At 32.7% G+C, this 17,313-nt stretch overlaps 1 protein-coding gene across 4 annotated transcripts in view; it reads right to left on the bottom strand.

Annotated features, from left to right (window-relative positions):
• GLS (glutaminase) overlaps window positions 1-17,313 on the bottom strand; it is an 84,896-nt gene that overhangs the window by 58,784 nt on the left and 8,799 nt on the right. For all 4 annotated transcript variants that reach the window (XM_019022005.4, XM_063695406.1, XM_055379279.2 and 1 more), the window contains exons 2-6: window positions 11,698-11,794; window positions 11,221-11,342; window positions 6,234-6,363; window positions 4,899-4,978; window positions 1,645-1,808 (exon numbers count right to left, since the gene is read on the bottom strand). In XM_019022005.4, coding sequence (XP_018877550.1) covers window positions 1,645-1,808; window positions 4,899-4,978; window positions 6,234-6,363; window positions 11,221-11,342; window positions 11,698-11,794 — 593 coding nt within the window. The remainder of the gene's footprint in view (window positions 1-1,644; window positions 1,809-4,898; window positions 4,979-6,233; window positions 6,364-11,220; window positions 11,343-11,697; window positions 11,795-17,313) is intronic.

The raw sequence follows: 17,313 nt of genomic DNA, 5'->3' as shown, positions 1-17,313 counted from the left end.
TATACATACACACACAAAAAGTGTATGGTTTCACCAAAAATCTATCCTTGCAATTTTAAATATGAACAAGATCTTCAAATTGTTTTTGCTGGGCTAAACTAAATCAGGACTCAAGAGCACAGGCTCTAATCAGAATTCAGGAAGGTGTAATATAGTAAAGCCTGTATTTATCGTTACTTTCAAGACTCAGGGTGTTGGCTCAGGCTTAGAAAACGTCTATGAATATCGAGGCAAAATCTCTTGTTAAACTTTATGTTTTATTCTTATTATAAACAATTCTAAATCTCTGATTTGTCATTTTTTCTTATATAGAATACAGTATCAATAATTCATGATTCCTAAAACCATAAATATATATGGCAAAAAAATCATTACTTATACTGTTAATTTCATTTGCTCCAAGCCCATTTTATTTTTTTGTTTCTGAAATCCTCTAAACATTCAAATTACTATATTTGTTTTCTTTTTCTTAAATATCTCCCTCAAAATCCATCAATTCACTAGACATGTCTATTCTCCTTTGCTGTTCATGGAAAAGTATTAAATTTTTCTTTTAAAATATTTGGTATTTTTAGAATAACAGTATTAATTCTTTCAATATTAAATCCAGATGTCAATGAGCTTAGTAAATAAAGTGCTTCTGCATATGATGTCCTTATTGAAGTTGTTAATTTACAGTAATGTCCATAAAACCAAACGTAGCATCAGAATAAAAAGGTTACAGTAAAATGGGAAAGAAAATGTAATTGCTCTCAAAATAAATAGGATGAGAAGCATAAGAAAATACCAGTCTTACGACTTCATCTTACAAACTAATAAAATAATGAGTATAAGGCGCATTTCATTTTTTATACAGCAGAAAAAAAAAGTACAAAAGTGTATCTCTCACAGCCATTACTACAAACTTCGCTCTCACTTTCTTCAATTCTATATCTTAACTCATCAATCAGAAACACAGCATATGCTTAGAAGATTAAAAAACAGAAACCAAACCATGGGACTAGTTTAACCTAGTTTGCACTCAGCTAAATGATGTTTAGACTTAAAATCTCTATCAGATCAAACTAACTACTTTTGTCCTCCCCTTTTCTTTTGAATTCCTGTAAAAAGATTTGTTAACCAAGCATTAAACACAAAGCATTTCTTTCAAATTTTTTAATGTTATAAGGATAAAAAGTAAAAACACTCACTGAAAAATAATAATCCTCACTATCTCAACCAGGGCCACAATAAAACTTTCAACTACTATATACAATATAATAGAGAGAATAATATACGAACACCCATGCACCTATCATTTAGCTGCAATAATTACCAACATATAGTAATAATCATACCCAGCACTCCCAGCTGCCTTAACTAAATTATTTTAAAGCAAATCTCAGGTATTTTGAGATTTCGCTATATTTCCCTAAAGGTGGTTATGAAGAGAGAAGTTCATGTTCTCCCTAGCCCACTTCCCAGTGGTATGAGATGCCTAAAATAATCATTTTTAAAAGTAGGTGATGAAACTCTCTCAATGGATTATGTAGAAATCACATGACAAACACTTTTAATTTTAATCAAAAAATGTTTAAAACAACTTAGATTTACATAGGAAAATGAGACATTTCTTTTTTCAACCAATGTTTATGTAATTCTTACCATCTTCATTCAAAAACAGTTTGTTGAATCTTAGTCCACTCGGCTCTTTTCCAACATATCGATGCACATATTCAGTTCCAAGATCATTAACAGCAATGGCATATTTCAAAGGTTTTACACAGGACTGAAGACAGAAGGGAACTTTGGTATCTCCAGTAGAATGCCTATTTAAAAGGAGATTTTTAAAAAATAACATCAACTGGGAAAAAAATGTAACTGCATAGTTGGAATTATTCTTTTTACATGTTAACAATTCCAACAAAAATTTTCCCATAATTCAACCACAAGTTTATGTCAAAATTACAGAATAAATTTAAGTACAGTCATCCTTTGATATCTGTGGGAGGTGGATTCCAGGAATCCCTGTGATACCAAACTCCATGGACACTCAAGTCCCTTATATACAACGATATAGCATTTGCATATAACCTACACACATCTTCCCATGTGTTTTAAATCATCTCTAGATTACTTATAATACCAAATACAATGTAAATGCCATATAAATAGGTGTACTGTATTATTTAGGGAATAATGACAAGGAAAAAATGTCTGTACATGTTTACTACAGCCACAACTATCCATCTTTTTTGGCTCAAATATTTTCGATCTGTGGTTGGTGGAATCCATGGGTGCAGACCCCATGGATACAGAATTGACCTATGTTTATTTTAAGAGAAATACTGTGAAAAAAAGCAAAAGCATGAAAGTATTCACGTAACAGAATAATGGTTTTAAAGTAGATAATAAATATGTAATGTGGAAATTTTCCTCTGAGGGCAAGAGAGTAAGAGCATGCTCCTCCTTACTCCCACGTGTATTCAATCACATAAAATAAACTAGCCCTTTTAGAAATTATTCACCTTTTTTTCAACTCATAGCTGTAAGCTGTGACTAAACCATGGTTAAAAAGTTAAACAGAACTCAGTTTAGATTCAATACTATTCTCTGGGACCCTGTCTACAAATGCCTCATCTTGCAAGCCACATCCACTCACAATCCTGGGCCCCATTAAAAAAAAAAAGCATCCAGTTTTATAAACCTGACAGAGCTGGCACTAAGTTCAGTAGGCAGTCATCATTACCATGGAGATAAATAACAGAGCAAAAAGAAAGCTTTATATTACCACCAAACTGAGAAGTACATGAAGTAGAGAAAAGATTTGGGAATGAAAAAGTTCTGGCCAACCCAATTACAATGTAAGCTTCACAAAGGCAGAGATCTTTGATTTACTTACTGATACCTCCCAGGTTCCCTGAACAATGTCCCAACACATCACAAGCATTCATTCATAGTGAAAGTCATTCATAATGAAACTGGGCACTATATTAATAACCACCCGAAGCAGAGGGTGACAGAGACATCAGAGGTCAAACAGGAATGCATACCCACCTCACTTCTGAGTGTATTATAGAATATAAATACATATGTATAAATACCAAAAGAATATTTTTCCTACCAAATTTATTCATGTGTAACTATAATCTTAAACCATATAGTTATACTATATAAGACTGTAACTTCAAACTTGACAATCATTCTAAAAAATGATTAAGAGCTTGTCTTATTACCTTTGGATTTAAAAATACATATGTTCTAGTTCTGAAGTCAACTTTCTGAATTCTCTAGATAAAAAAACTAAGAGACATAGAGAATGCTTAAGAAGAAAAAAATCATATTCAATATTACATGATAATAATTTTCTTCAAATTCAAAGACTTCCATTACTTGATAAACTATTTCCTAAAATGCAAAAACAGGAATACCATTCCCTACCGGAATTTGCTTCAAGGGATAAAGTCACCATGCCTTTTCATTTCATTGTGCCCCTTCATAGCACACAACATTTAATTCAACACATGGTGACTGCTCAGTACATTTTACTGACCCAAATGAGGATAAAGGCATATAATAATGAAAGAAAAAATAGACTAGAAGTTAAGAGACCTAGGTGTTCATTTCACCTTTGCCAATATCATGTCAACTATGGTCCTCAGATTCCTTACTTTCAAAATGAATGGGCTAACCCATATATTTTTTACTGTAAGTACTTGAGGATAATTAGTAAAAAAAATTAAAATCACCTAAAATGAAGGTCCTTATGAGTCACAAATTTTTGGCTGGGGGGCAGGGGCTCATGCCTATAATCCCAGCACTTTGGGATGCCAAGGCAGGAAGATCACTTGAGGCCAAGAGTTCAAAACTAACCTGGGCAACATAAAAGATCAAATTTTCATAAAAGGAAAAAAGGTTTTTAATTGCAACATTATCTTGAAAAGTAAAATCTAAAATTACTAGGTTAAACGGCTTTTAGTAGTTTTAACGAAATTTAGGTAAAATTACAACTCTGATATAAACTTTTCAAGCTGTGTTCACTTACAAGTTGTACATCTTATGTAAGTTGTATTTTGATAAAACAGAAATACTTTAATAAAAAAACAAAAAACAAAGGAATATATCTCTGAGCTAAGTCTTTAAATGAGTGAAAAAAGAATACTGATTTTTCTCTTTGGCGTAATTTTCTAATAAAACCAAATTATAAGATGATAACAATCTTTATGTCTAATTCCCAGCACAATGAACACGGTCATTCTTGAAAAAATATTCTAGAACTTTACCATTTTCCAAGGGCATCTCTTAATTCTTTGATTTTTAAATCAAATCATTCTTTCTAAAGCCCTCACATCACTATCCTTTTTATAATTCTGCAAGTTCCTCATCTGTCAGCAGCTGTGCCTGCAATGTAAGCAATTCCCAAATGCTGCTTTCATGGACTTCATGAAATCCTACATGTTTTGCAACTGACTTTTAACTTTGGGATACGTTATTTTGCACTGTCTTAATTCTCATGCTAATTTTATCAGGAACACAAGGAACAAAGACAACGACATATGGGTTACCAATGTTAAGTTGAGAAATAGGGACTAATTTTATTAGTGGTCAGTTCATTAGAGGATAGTGTCATGTTTTGACAAGCCTGCTTTTCTGAAACAAATTGGTAACTGCAGGTATTTGAATAATACTCAAAAAACAAGACTACAACTGTGAATAAAATAGATGTCTCATAAAACTTAATATAATGTTACTGTTTGAGTTTTTAAAAATTACATTAAAATTTAAATTTATTTACCTTTTGAAATTATATCCTGTTAGGACTAATTTCCATTATAAAAGATGATCTTCTCCATGTCATTCTCACCATTATACAAAAGTTAAGGCTAGAGTTGGTTTTCATGAATTTGAAATAAACTTACCTCTGTCCATCTACTGTACAAACAGACACACCCCACAAATCGGGACTGAATTTGGCCAGTTGAGGAATATAATCTGCAACCTATCCAAAAGATTGGAAAGAAATGAATAGATATAATATTGACAAATAATATATTTTCTTCCACCAACAAATTTCTTATCTCATTTTACCTTCTACCAATGACTAGTTATTTTACAACACTCAGTGGCTTCATAGTCTATCTTCTTTAACAATGCTCATGAAAATTAAAGGCAAAACAGACTTGAGAATTATGAGATCTAAAGTGACTTCTCTCAGTCTCTATTATTTCTTGTTTTCCAATGCATTCTTTCTTTCTCATGTTTAGCAGGAGAGTCTAGCAGAGGAACTTGAACTTTTTTTTTTTTTTTAAGCAGGAAAAAAGTAAATTTATTTAATCAGGGTCATGGGTGCTAGTAGGGTTTCACTAAAACATTAGGAATCAAGTATTTAAAAATAAGTAGTAAGTATTTACACTGAAGTTGTTATACACTTGAATCTTGAACATGGATTTAAACTTCAAACAGTGCAATTATATGCAGATTCTTTTCTGCTTCCGCCACCCCCAAGACACAAGACCAATCCCTCCTCTTCTTCTTCAGTCTAAACATGAAGATGATGACAATGAAAACTTTCATGGTGATCCACTTCCACTTAATAAACAGTAAATATATTTTCCTTATGATCTCAATACCATTTTTTATTCTCTTTATTATAAGAATTCGGTACATAATAAATATACAAAATGTGTTAATAGACTATTTATGTTATCGGTAACGCTTATAACTGTAGTTATAAGTAGTTAAGTTTTAAGGGAGTCAAAACTTATACTCAGATTTTTGACTGCATGTGGGTTTGGCATCCCTAACCCCTGCTTTGTTCAAGGGCCAACTGGATTATACTAAAGCTACCCAAAGTTAAAACAAAAGAAAATGAAAACTTTCTATATGAAAATCAAATAGTTCCTAGTATTATTTACAGGATTTTAAAAACTAGAAACATTTCATTTAATACTGAAGGATATCAGATCTGCAGAAATTCTGAATAAGATTTTTTAACTTAAAAATTTAAAATCCATCACCATCATCTGAAAATAAAAAATTCTTACCCTTAGATTTCTCTTTAACCAGAATAACAAAGTTAAATATTTAAAATACTGCAAAAACACGAAATCCAGTGGCTTCATTTAAATTTCTTAAGTGAAGCTAAAGTGTTTTCTTTAGCAAAACACAACTACACAATTTACTCTCTAGACCTCAAATTAAGCTGAATTTATTAAGTGATTCGGTTATGAAAATATGTACATCAAAAGCATTACCTTTCCTCCAGACTGCTTTTTAGCACTTTCATATAACTCATCAATGTGTGAGGTAAAAGACATAAAGTCAGGAATGACAAACTTTCTTCTAAATGCTTGTGTCAACAAAACAATGTTGCTCTGAACACATCTGTAGAATGTAAAAAAATAATTAATAAACTGGGTACATTTCAAATATCAGAACTTGGTAATAATAGTAATAATTAGGACACTGTTTAAATAATAGATAAATTTATCATTTTATACAACTAAATTCTATAAATTATGCTTTCTACATTATCTTTCCTTCTAGCAGTCTTTCAAGTAGTTGCTTGTAAGCTGTTGAACATGTAAGAGATTAATCTGGATGTGTCTAAAATTGTGTCACAAATTAAAAGACAAGGCGTTCCACCAGGTTTAAGTATTAAGACCATCTGAAACAAGCTTCTTACTCAATCAGAGTTGGTAAACATTCAGCATGATGACATCTGGTTAACAAAATTCAGACTGCCAAGGTTGAGATCTTGTTTATTTACCAAGTAATCTCAGAAATACATCTCTTAGTTCTTATATAACTATTACTAGCATTTCATTTAAAAATTAAACATTTTGCATTATAACATATTTTCCTTAATTATATCAACTTTGTTTAGTCAGATTAATTTGTCTTAAATGAAATGTCTGTTGATATGCTTGTAAAAATAATCTCTAATTTGAAATAAAATTTCATATGTAGTGTAATAATTAATTTTATATTATTTGAGTCACCAAAAATGTTATATTACAATATGCTATTTAATGTAAGATATGTAAATATAATGCAGAATAAAAATGTTTCACTGTTAAAAAAGTATTTTAAAAATATAGTAAACCAAGTGGATGGGAGAGCATGATATTCTGAAATCTAATAATTTGAACTGTATTCTGCTTTTTGCTAAAAAGAATTTAAGCCAGAAAATCAATATATTAACGTAGCCTTTAAAAAGTTTTGCAAATAGATTACAGCCAATTGTATATTCTGAGCTTCCTAAGTCTCTATAATGCAGTAATAGAATATTTAATTAATATTTAATTAACAAAGGAAGACTTGCTAAACATGGTGTTAAGCCATAATACCAACTATAATAAATCTTAAGAGTAAGATACTCTCAGTATTTCTTGTTTAGTCTGTAATAAATGAGAAATTTTTAAATCTCAATATTTTAATTCAAGTTGTTCTAGATGAAACCAAATTAAAGCTAAAAGACAGGTTTCACAGTTTAACTATTAATAAGAATTCAGAATAATATATACTCATTTGTTCAATATAAAATTAAGTTTAAAAATAAAATCCTAATAGAAACGACTATTGTTTCAGTCATAAGGATCCCCCTATTACAACATTAAAAAAATTATAGTCCTAATTTCCATAACTTATATAGTATTGACACCCCAGAGCTAAGAAATATTTACTTCAATAAACAATCATTTTCAGATAGTTTCAATGTTAATCTCAAAAGTATTACCATTATTTTAATATTTTTAATGTTTCAAATAGCTTCTAAAATCCAACTTCCAAGTATCAGAGTTGCAAGAGATGTACATCAAAGAACACCTTTCTCAGAGGAAAGAAAAATAGAATTCCTGATCTTAAACCATTATTTATATCTACAACAAATCAAATGTACTTCCTCATTTTTCAAGAAGTTATAAATGCAAAAATGAGAGCTGCTGAACAAATTTAAATTATTAATCTACTACCATTTAACTATTTTAATCAGTACCTTTAAAAGAATTTATAATTAGCCAGGCACGGTGGCTCACGCCTATAATCCCAGTACTTTGGGAGGCTGAGGCAGGCAGATCACCTGAGGTCAGGAGTTCGAGACCAGCCTCAACATGGAGAAACCCTGTCTCTACTAAAAATACAAAATTAGCCGGGCGTGGTGGTGCATGCCTGTAATCCCAGCTACTCAGGAGGCTGAGGCAGGAGAATTGCTTGAACCTGGGAGGCGGAGGTTGCGGTGAGCCAAGATCGTGCCATTGCACTCCAGCCTGGGCAATAAGAGCAAAACTCCATCTCAAAAAAAAAAAAAGGATTTATAATTAACAAAATTATACACTCAGTGAAACTTTACGAATGTTCTGCTCTAGCACAAGGTGCTGGTAAAGCTGTTCCAACAGCCTTCACTGGTAATATTAACAGGCTGACAAAGCCAATTTTGCCTCTCAGGAGAGTATCTAACTGCATACTGATCACCATTCCAAACAGTAAGATTTTTCTTGGGAGTTATTTTAATATAGATACCATGAATCTAACTAGGAAATGAGAAGTCATATAAAATGAACTCTGAGGAGGTGCTTATGCTTTTCAGCAAGTTCTATCTATCTCTGTCCTTTGTTCAGTTTTCTTATCTGTAAGCCAGAAATAATCATTTTCTTTCCTTAAGTGTTTATAACTAAAAACTAATGCACAATGATTGACAAAACATTTCTCACAAATAATTTTTCATTTGTAAAATAACATAATAAATATGAAATTTTTAAGAAAATCAAACATACAAATGAAAGGCTACCATTCACTTTCTTGCAAAACAAAAAGATCAAAAAATTATGATCATACAAAGAAAGTTTTAATACCTATAAAGTTAAAAATGCATGAATAAAGAAAGGATTAGTTTTCAACACAAATATTTTTACTTCTATTAGTGTTAAGATTTACTAGCATTAAAAATAATTGACTATGAAGCTGGGTACAGGCAGTCTCCAACTTTCGAACAGGTTTTACTCCAAAAAGTATGCTTAGAACGTATTTTCCCAAGTTAAAAAAAGTCACACATAATAGTTGTTTCTCAGATTACCGAAAAAGTCTAAAAATATTAATCTACAATGTATTTTAGGTAAAATATTAACACACTGCTTCAACCAAACCTGCCCACCTTTATAAATTATTTCTCTGGGGAAAAATGAATCCCATGTTTTAACATCTCCTCCCTAGCTGCATGAAAGGGAGAAGTTTATTTCTGGCAACAGTAACTAGGTAACTTCTTATATTTGAAAACAGAGAAAAGAACATCTCTGAAGCAATCACCTTTCCAGGTGACTGAAAGCTATTAAAAGGTTAACAGTTGGAGGTTTTGAACCACCTCATTCTAAGAATAAAGAGAGAAATAATTATGCCCTAGAGACTTGTACTTTTCTACTGGTTGCTCATATAGACCATAAAACATTTGTCAAGTTGGAAACTGCCTGTATTACAAGCATAGATTTTTAAAAATTGGATTAGTGTTTAAAACAATAATTACTATCTCTTAATGTAATTGCAGGCAGAAAATTTAATGTTTGCAGTTCCCTGGCTTAATAATCAGAGGATTTAAATTGTTTTTAATTTCATATTTAAACATAACAACATGTTTACAAAACATAAATATTTTTTCAAATATTAAAAGCGTGTAACTTTAAGAGGCCGAGGCGGATGGATCACCTGAGGTCAGGAGTTCGACACCAGCCTGGCCAACGTGGTGAAACCCCGTCTCACTAAAAATACAAAAAAGCCAGGCATGGTGGCAGGCGCCCTTAATCCCAGATACTTGGGAATTGAGGTGGGAGAATCACTTGAACCCAGGAGGCAGAGGTTGTAGTGAGCCAAGATCATGTCACTACACTCCAGCCTGGGCGACAGAATGAGACTCCGTCTCTTAAAAAAAAAAAAAAAAAGTGTAAAATACTGCTTCCACTTAAAATTCCAAAGCAGTTCCCCTACTGATTATCAACAGATCTACCTACCATTACTCTAACAACTTCATTCACAGATACAACAAAATAATGCCCACAGAAAGCACTTTAATCAGAATATTGTGCAGACAGTTCATGAACACGAAAAATAATCCTTACCGCAAAGACACAAATAAATTTAGAAATGATGTTTTTCTGTCTCTTAAAAAGCAGGTTCTGGAAGTCAAAATTCCTAATACCAACTGCAACACGGACCTAAAGTCTACACTTTAAGGTCAGCTAAGTTAACAGAAACAAGAACCTCCTCGTGAAAAGATAAGATCTTAACCCAAGCTGTCAGCAGTGCTTCACAGCATGCCAGGAAACTTCAGAGAACCACAGTTAAATACTTATACCTTCAGATGACTTCATACTCCAGGAGACATCTAGAACAAATCACCCAACCCCCAAAAGAAGATAAAACAAAAGTAAATACATCCATACATAACAAACTTTCAAAGTAGATGCAGAAATTTTTTGGATCCATGTCTGGAAAAAGCCAATGTCTTATAGTAGTATTTACAGTTTTATACTAGTTTCTACTTAAATAGTAGTAGTTTAAAATACTATTTGATTCTTTGGGATCCATTACACACATGTCCATTAAATCTTTAAGTAATCAAACTAATAGAAACACATTAATGAAGATAAATAATAAATATATGCAAATACAGGAACATCAAAGTAAAAATTCTCATTCAACCAAATCAAGGCTTTAATCTCCAAAGTTGCCTTTAGTTCTTTACTGTTTTGAAGAAAATGAAAATAGCCAAAAGCCTATGTATTAATATGTCTGAAGAGAGGAGAGGAGCAGACAATGCAGGTATGTAAATGTGAGGAACACAGGTCTGTCTGAAGCCCTCTCATTTTATGATGTCACCTAAATCACCTTGTGGAAAAGAACTAGAGACCATGCTGAGAAAGCGTGCAAGTCATGCAGATGAATTGGGGATCAATATAAGCAATGACAGGACAAAGGATGTGCTCTACTCAAACTGAATGCAATCTCCAAGTACTGTAAACTGGAAACATCGGTGGCTAAATTTGCTTAGAACAGATTTAAAGAAAGAATACTCTTAGCCCGGTGTATTATAGAACCTAATGTGTACCAAGTTCTTCAAACAAATGATGTTTATAAATCCCCTTTTTCCATTACACAGGAAGCAGTGGCCTTCAAAGATGCAATTTTGTTTTAAAAGCAGAATCACCGTATAGCATAGCAAATCACCATTAAAGGTTTGGCAGAAACTTTTACTTTTTAAAAAGATCTTTGTCTAGCATGACACCATCTGACGTTGTTTGAAGAGTTAATCTTAACATATCCATACACTCTTTCAACCTGGGATCAGACGTTCGCAATCCTGTAGATTTGAGTGCCTGTTTTTAAAAAAATAAGAGTTTGTAAATATATAGTGCAAATAATGTATATGCTTATACCAACTATAAGATTTTATTCCTGTACATAAAAACTTCTACCCAACACTTGAACATGAATATGGCATCTTAGTGTCACTATTACCCACTTTCTGGACAAGTTTCTCATTGTTTCTTTCTTTTTCTTTCACTGATTACCTTGAAATGAGCATGATAAAAATTTGAAAACATAATAAGAGAAATAGTGTCAGTCAGAATCTACATGTCAGACGACCTTTAAGACTATATTTCAATAATACTGTATATATTTATTATTATTGATTTTTTTAAGTTAAGATAGAAAAATATAAAAACTTACTGTAATAAATTTATGAACAGGTATTTTCTCTTGTCCTTCCGCAATTGTATAGAACAGCAAATCTTCCAAGCTAGGTAACAGACCCTGTTTTATTTTACTAAAGAGGTAGAAAGAATACAAAATTAATCCTTGTATGAACATTCTAATGGATTTTTAACTAAATCCATTGTTAACCACTAAACTAGACTACAGCTGAGCTGATATACTCAAGACTACAGTCACAATAAACGTTGATTTACCAAAATCAAATCAGTACCACTATAAACCACACTGAAAAACAAGTAGAAAAAAAAAATAATTAACACATTTTTTAATCCCAGGTTTTGAAACCCTGATCATCAACTCTAGTTGTGCTAATGCCCAGCCATCCGTTATGGTGATGCCTTCCTATACACCCCAGTACAATCACCCAATACAAATTATAGAGCTCAGCAAACGTTCCGATAAGACTCAACACTCTGTTCAGTTGTTTTGGGGGTTTTCTAAATATGATGACTATATTTACATATTATTCAAATAGTTAACCTGATTATAAAATCTGGGAGAGACAGCAATTAACTACTAGACAGTAGTTAAGATCAAGTGCACAAGTTCTTGAATCCTGGCTGTAATACTATAGTTGTGTAACCTTGGGTAAATTAATTAATCTTTCTGTGATCCAGTTTCCTCATCTGAGAAAGGGAATAAAACAGTGCCTCCCTCATAGGGTTGTGGTGAGGATCAGTTGACTCAATACATTCAATATCTTTAGAACATGTCTGGCAGAGAGTAAGACTCCACTGACAGTAGTTGTAGTTATTATTTCTAAAGTGATCTAGGTTTACATATCCTAGTCAGCCCTTTGCATCCATAGATTCAACCAACACGGATAAAAAATATTCAGAAAAAAAATAAAAAACATACATTCAAAAGATAGTATAAGACCTATTTACATTGCATTTACATTTTATTAGGTATTATAAGTAATCTAGAGATGATTTAAAATATATGGGAGGGTATATGTAGGTTATAGGCAAATATTATGCCATTTTACATGAGAGACTTGAGCTGTGGGGGACCTGGAACCAATCTCTTAACATATACAGAAGGACAAGGCAAGACTGTATACATCAAATTCTACAAATCATAAAGACTATTAAAAGAAAAACGTTACCAGTAAGTATGCATTAAAAATCTTAATTAACTAAACTAGTGTAACACTAAGATGCTATGATTAACCAAACTTTTAAACACTGAATGTCACACAAATGTTTTTTAAAAACACATAGCTTTATCATTAAAATATTTAATGACATATCCTGATACATAATTATTCCCTGAAACTGTTTTTGCTCTTAGACAACTTTTAAAAATGCATTTGAAGCTGGGCGTGGTGGCTCACGCCTATAATCCCAGCACTTTGGGAGGCTGAGGCAGGAGGATCACTTGAGGTCAGGAGTTCGAGATCAGCCTGGCCAACACGGTGAAACCCCATCTCTACTAAAAATAGAAAAACTAGCCAGACGTTGTGGCAGGCGCCTGAATCCCGGCTACTTGGGAGGCTGAGGCAGGAGAACAGCTTGAACCCGGGAGGTGGAGGTTGCAGTGAGCCAAGATCGCGCCACCACACTCCAGCCTGGGTAACAGAGCGAGACTCTGTCTCCAAAAAAAATACATTTGGGATGTTTTAGTAATAATAACTACAATATATTGATCACTTACTTATAGTCTACACACTGTGCTAAGTGTTTTACATGCATTCTAACTTAATCCTCCAAGGATCTTATGACAGAGGTACTACTGTTATCCAAAACATAGTATGATTTCTGGTACATACTTAGAAGCTCAACAAATTTGTTATTTGTTCAAAAAAATGACTACCTCTGTCCCCATTTCACAGATTAGGAAACAGAGGCTCAGAGGTTAAGAAGCTTTCCAAGGTTACACAATGGCAAAGATGGATTTTTCTGAATCCAAACTACTGCTACATTATACTGGCTCTCTAACTTACTAGCTTGTTATTACTTTTATAAGGTAAAAACAAGTTTTCTAGGTCTTATCCTGACCTAATACCATTAAACACAGCTTAACAATACTCACCACCTAATATTCAAAGAAAAAACTGAACCAGCTGTCAAAAAATCAGTGGATAATAACATACCAATTATTTACAGCAAATGGTTGGTCAAATAAACTTCAGATAGTGGTAGTTTGTCACTTTAAAAAACTGCAGAATAAGCTTTCTATGTATTTATCACACAAGTAAATGGTATTTGCTTTGCCTAAAAGCTATGTAAATAACGTAAAATATACACTTTTTTAGCTTATGGCACATAGTGAAAAAAATTAAAATGACCACATTATTGCCATAGCTAGAAAAAAAAGACAAATGTTTACTTGCTTTTAAACAAGAAATTAATTTTTATCTATAGGGTAAAGAATTTAAGCCAGCCCTAAAAAATAAGCTCACAAAATAAGCTGTCAAAACTGATAAAAAGAAATTACTACCTATCTCAGCATTTGAAACCTCAGATTTTGATCTGAGAATGAATTCGCTTCAACAGTCTGGCGAACAAACATACTCAAATATTCTCCTCAAACTTTCCACAAGGCAGAAACTACTCAAGATCATTCATGCCTTAACCCCCCTTTTCTCTCCCTAAATTAATTCTTTCTGGTAATTCTTCACAATAATGTGTTTTTCATTAAAATTCAAAAGCTAAAAACTATAGCTTTCAGTAACTATATAGTAACTAGGAAATCCTTGAGAGAAGTATTTAAGTTTTAATGACAAATAGGATTATAGCAATCTTTCAAATCTTATCATCAACAATTATTAATAACCCAAATGAATCCTCCAGATTCCCTTGAAGAGAAAAACATAAAATGGTTATGATATTCAGCAATTCAAATAGGATATAACAGAAGATAATCTGAAGGAAAATCCTTATTTCTCATCTTTTTACTTCTTCTCCAACTTATACTCTCTCGTTTCCTTTCTAAATGCTGCCTTTAAGATCATCTTACCATCATATTGTTTCTTCTTTTACCCATTCCTTCCCCTAACTTTAGCCTTTAACTGTCTTAAAAAATAATTTCTTAATGAAAAAGAAGAAAAATCCCATGCCATGTATGACATCATGTTAGACATCATTTACAGTCTAGAAGAAGTAGGAGACATGTACATAAAATGAGGAATTACAAGAATAGATCTATGACATCCAGACTTTGGAAAACTACTTCACTGTGGTCTAATAAGGTCAAGCTTTTTTTTTAGATAAGGTGGAATCTGAGCTAAACCTGAAAGATGGGTAAGAGCTGGAAGCATGGCAACAGAAAAAGATTTCTGGCAAACAGACCAAAGGGATGAAAGTAAGCATTCACTTAGCGTTTATAAAGAACAAAAAACAGCTAGAGCACAGAATGTGTGAATTAAGGTGCCTGTTTCTACCTATAGGCTATTATATGAATACTTAATTTTTTAGTGTTGAGAATATATATATTCTGAATATATATATCTGAGGTAAATGAGGAGACTACCTTCCAAAATCTACATTAAGTTTAAATGCAGGGCCAACTTCTGCAACATGAAAAGAGGAACTGTCTTTGCTTACCCCACTGACCAAATTAGTTTCCCCATACCAAAGGGGGAATTCATACTCCTCAGTCTGGTATGCAGTTCTCTATAAATTAGTTTTACACTATTTATTCCTAACTTAATCCTTATAATTCCCCAATGTAATTGACTAGACTCAATGACCTGTAAATAAGTGCTATCTCATCTTTTTTTTTTTTTAACCTATCATGCCTTCTGTGTAAAACCTTCCTCTCCCTAAATCTTAAGCTATCAATGATCATTTCAATTGTTTCACAGGACTTTGCCCCCACCAGATTCTCTATACTCTTTAGCATTCTCTGGTATCACTAAGTTTTGTCCTTTTCTTGTACCACTTATTATATGCCAAGCAATAGCAACAAAGATCCCTAAAGTAAGGTTGTGGTCTAGAAGAAATATGACTAAAGCCATGAGACAAATACTATGGTAGAAGTGTTTTTCAAAAAGTATTTTATTAGCAAGTACAGATGAAGTATTTAATTTTGCCTTAATGGGAAGGGGAAATCAAGAAGGTTTCTAATCTGTAATTAGGAGCAACAAGGCAAACTCATCTTCATCAGTTCAAAAATCTTATAAATAAAAAACTATCAAATGAAAGGAAGAAAATAAAAAAAAATCCTTACTAAGAACTACAAAATGAACAGAGGAAAATAATTGAAACCAACTGTACAGTCTTATTTTGTTAAATAACATTTCATATTACCTAACCTCCCCAAACTATTAAGCTTCAAGGCTGGGGTCAAGTCTTTTCTTAATTTTTTTTTCGCATAACTCTTAAAACACATAGTATAGTATGGTAAACCTATGAGACAATGAAAAACTGTCTTTTCAAGTGGGATTAAAAAAAAATGAGGCCTAATAATAACACAATACAAAAGGATTTGCTAGTCTTCATGCCTTCATTTAAGAATAATGATCCTTCAGATGATAATTTAGGGTTGTTTTAAAATCAGTGTATCATTTTGAATTTATAGTTAGCTGACTGATAACAACTGTCTATTAACACCAGCAAACTGGCAGATTAATAAACCTGTTAGATGGAAAGTTGAATTGATGGTGGCTGACCATATAGTAAAATAGCAGATTAGAATGAATGTTAAGTCTAACAAATTGACAAATTCTAGTTATCATCCAAGTGATTTTGCCCCAAGGCTAATCATTGGTGGAATTTAAAAATAAAAACTTACATCTTTTAAGGCTTTACTGCTAAAAAAGGACTCTCACTTTCTATCATATTAAAACCCTATGAGGTAAATTAAGGTGGGTTAATTGTCCCCAGTGTACAGATAAAGAGAGTCCTAGAAAAGTGTGGTGGCATGCACCTACAGTCCCAGCTACTTGGGAGACTGAGGCAAGAGGACTGCTTGAGCCCAGGAGTTCAAGGCTGCAGTGAGCTATAATGGCACCAATGTACTCCAGCCTGGGTGACACAGCAAGATTCCATTTCTAAAAAAAAAAAAAAAATTTTAATTTAAATTTTAAATTTAAAAAAAAATTTCTTTTAAGAGTATCAAAGTCAAGCAGCATGTCTAATGTCACATAAATCTTAAGTGGCTGGACCAGAATTAGTCCTACAAAGCTCGTCCTTTGTTCCCAGTTCCAGACTCTTCCTGCTCTGCCACCTCATGCTCTCAGCGGTTAGCACTCTATTTTAGGAATAATATCTGTAATTCTTGAACAATAATAAATTTCTAACCAAAATGCAAATAAGAGAACTAAACTGGTCTGCCTTGATAAAACTGCATCCTGTCAAAGCAAAGATGAGATTATATTCAATTAGTGCTGCTGTTTTGACTGGACTTTATAGCACACATTCATTTAAAAGCACACCAAAGTAAAAAGCACAAAAGCCACTTTATGTGAGGAAATGGTCAGGCTGCCCCTGTCAGCTCATGGTAATTTGTCCATACGTTTGCACAACTTCAGAAGCTTGACCCAAAAGGCAGTCTGGCTGTCTCGGGTGGGAAGACTAGGACCTGGGGAGATCAAGTCTATAACATCCAACTCTGTCAGTTTTTCCA

This window comes from Gorilla gorilla, chromosome 11, assembly GCF_029281585.2.
Source record: "Gorilla gorilla gorilla isolate KB3781 chromosome 11, NHGRI_mGorGor1-v2.1_pri, whole genome shotgun sequence".
NCBI classification, from domain to species: domain Eukaryota; kingdom Metazoa; phylum Chordata; class Mammalia; order Primates; family Hominidae; genus Gorilla; species Gorilla gorilla.
The sequence above is the reverse complement of the archived record's forward strand: the minus strand, read 5'-3'. Positions and strand labels throughout refer to the sequence as shown.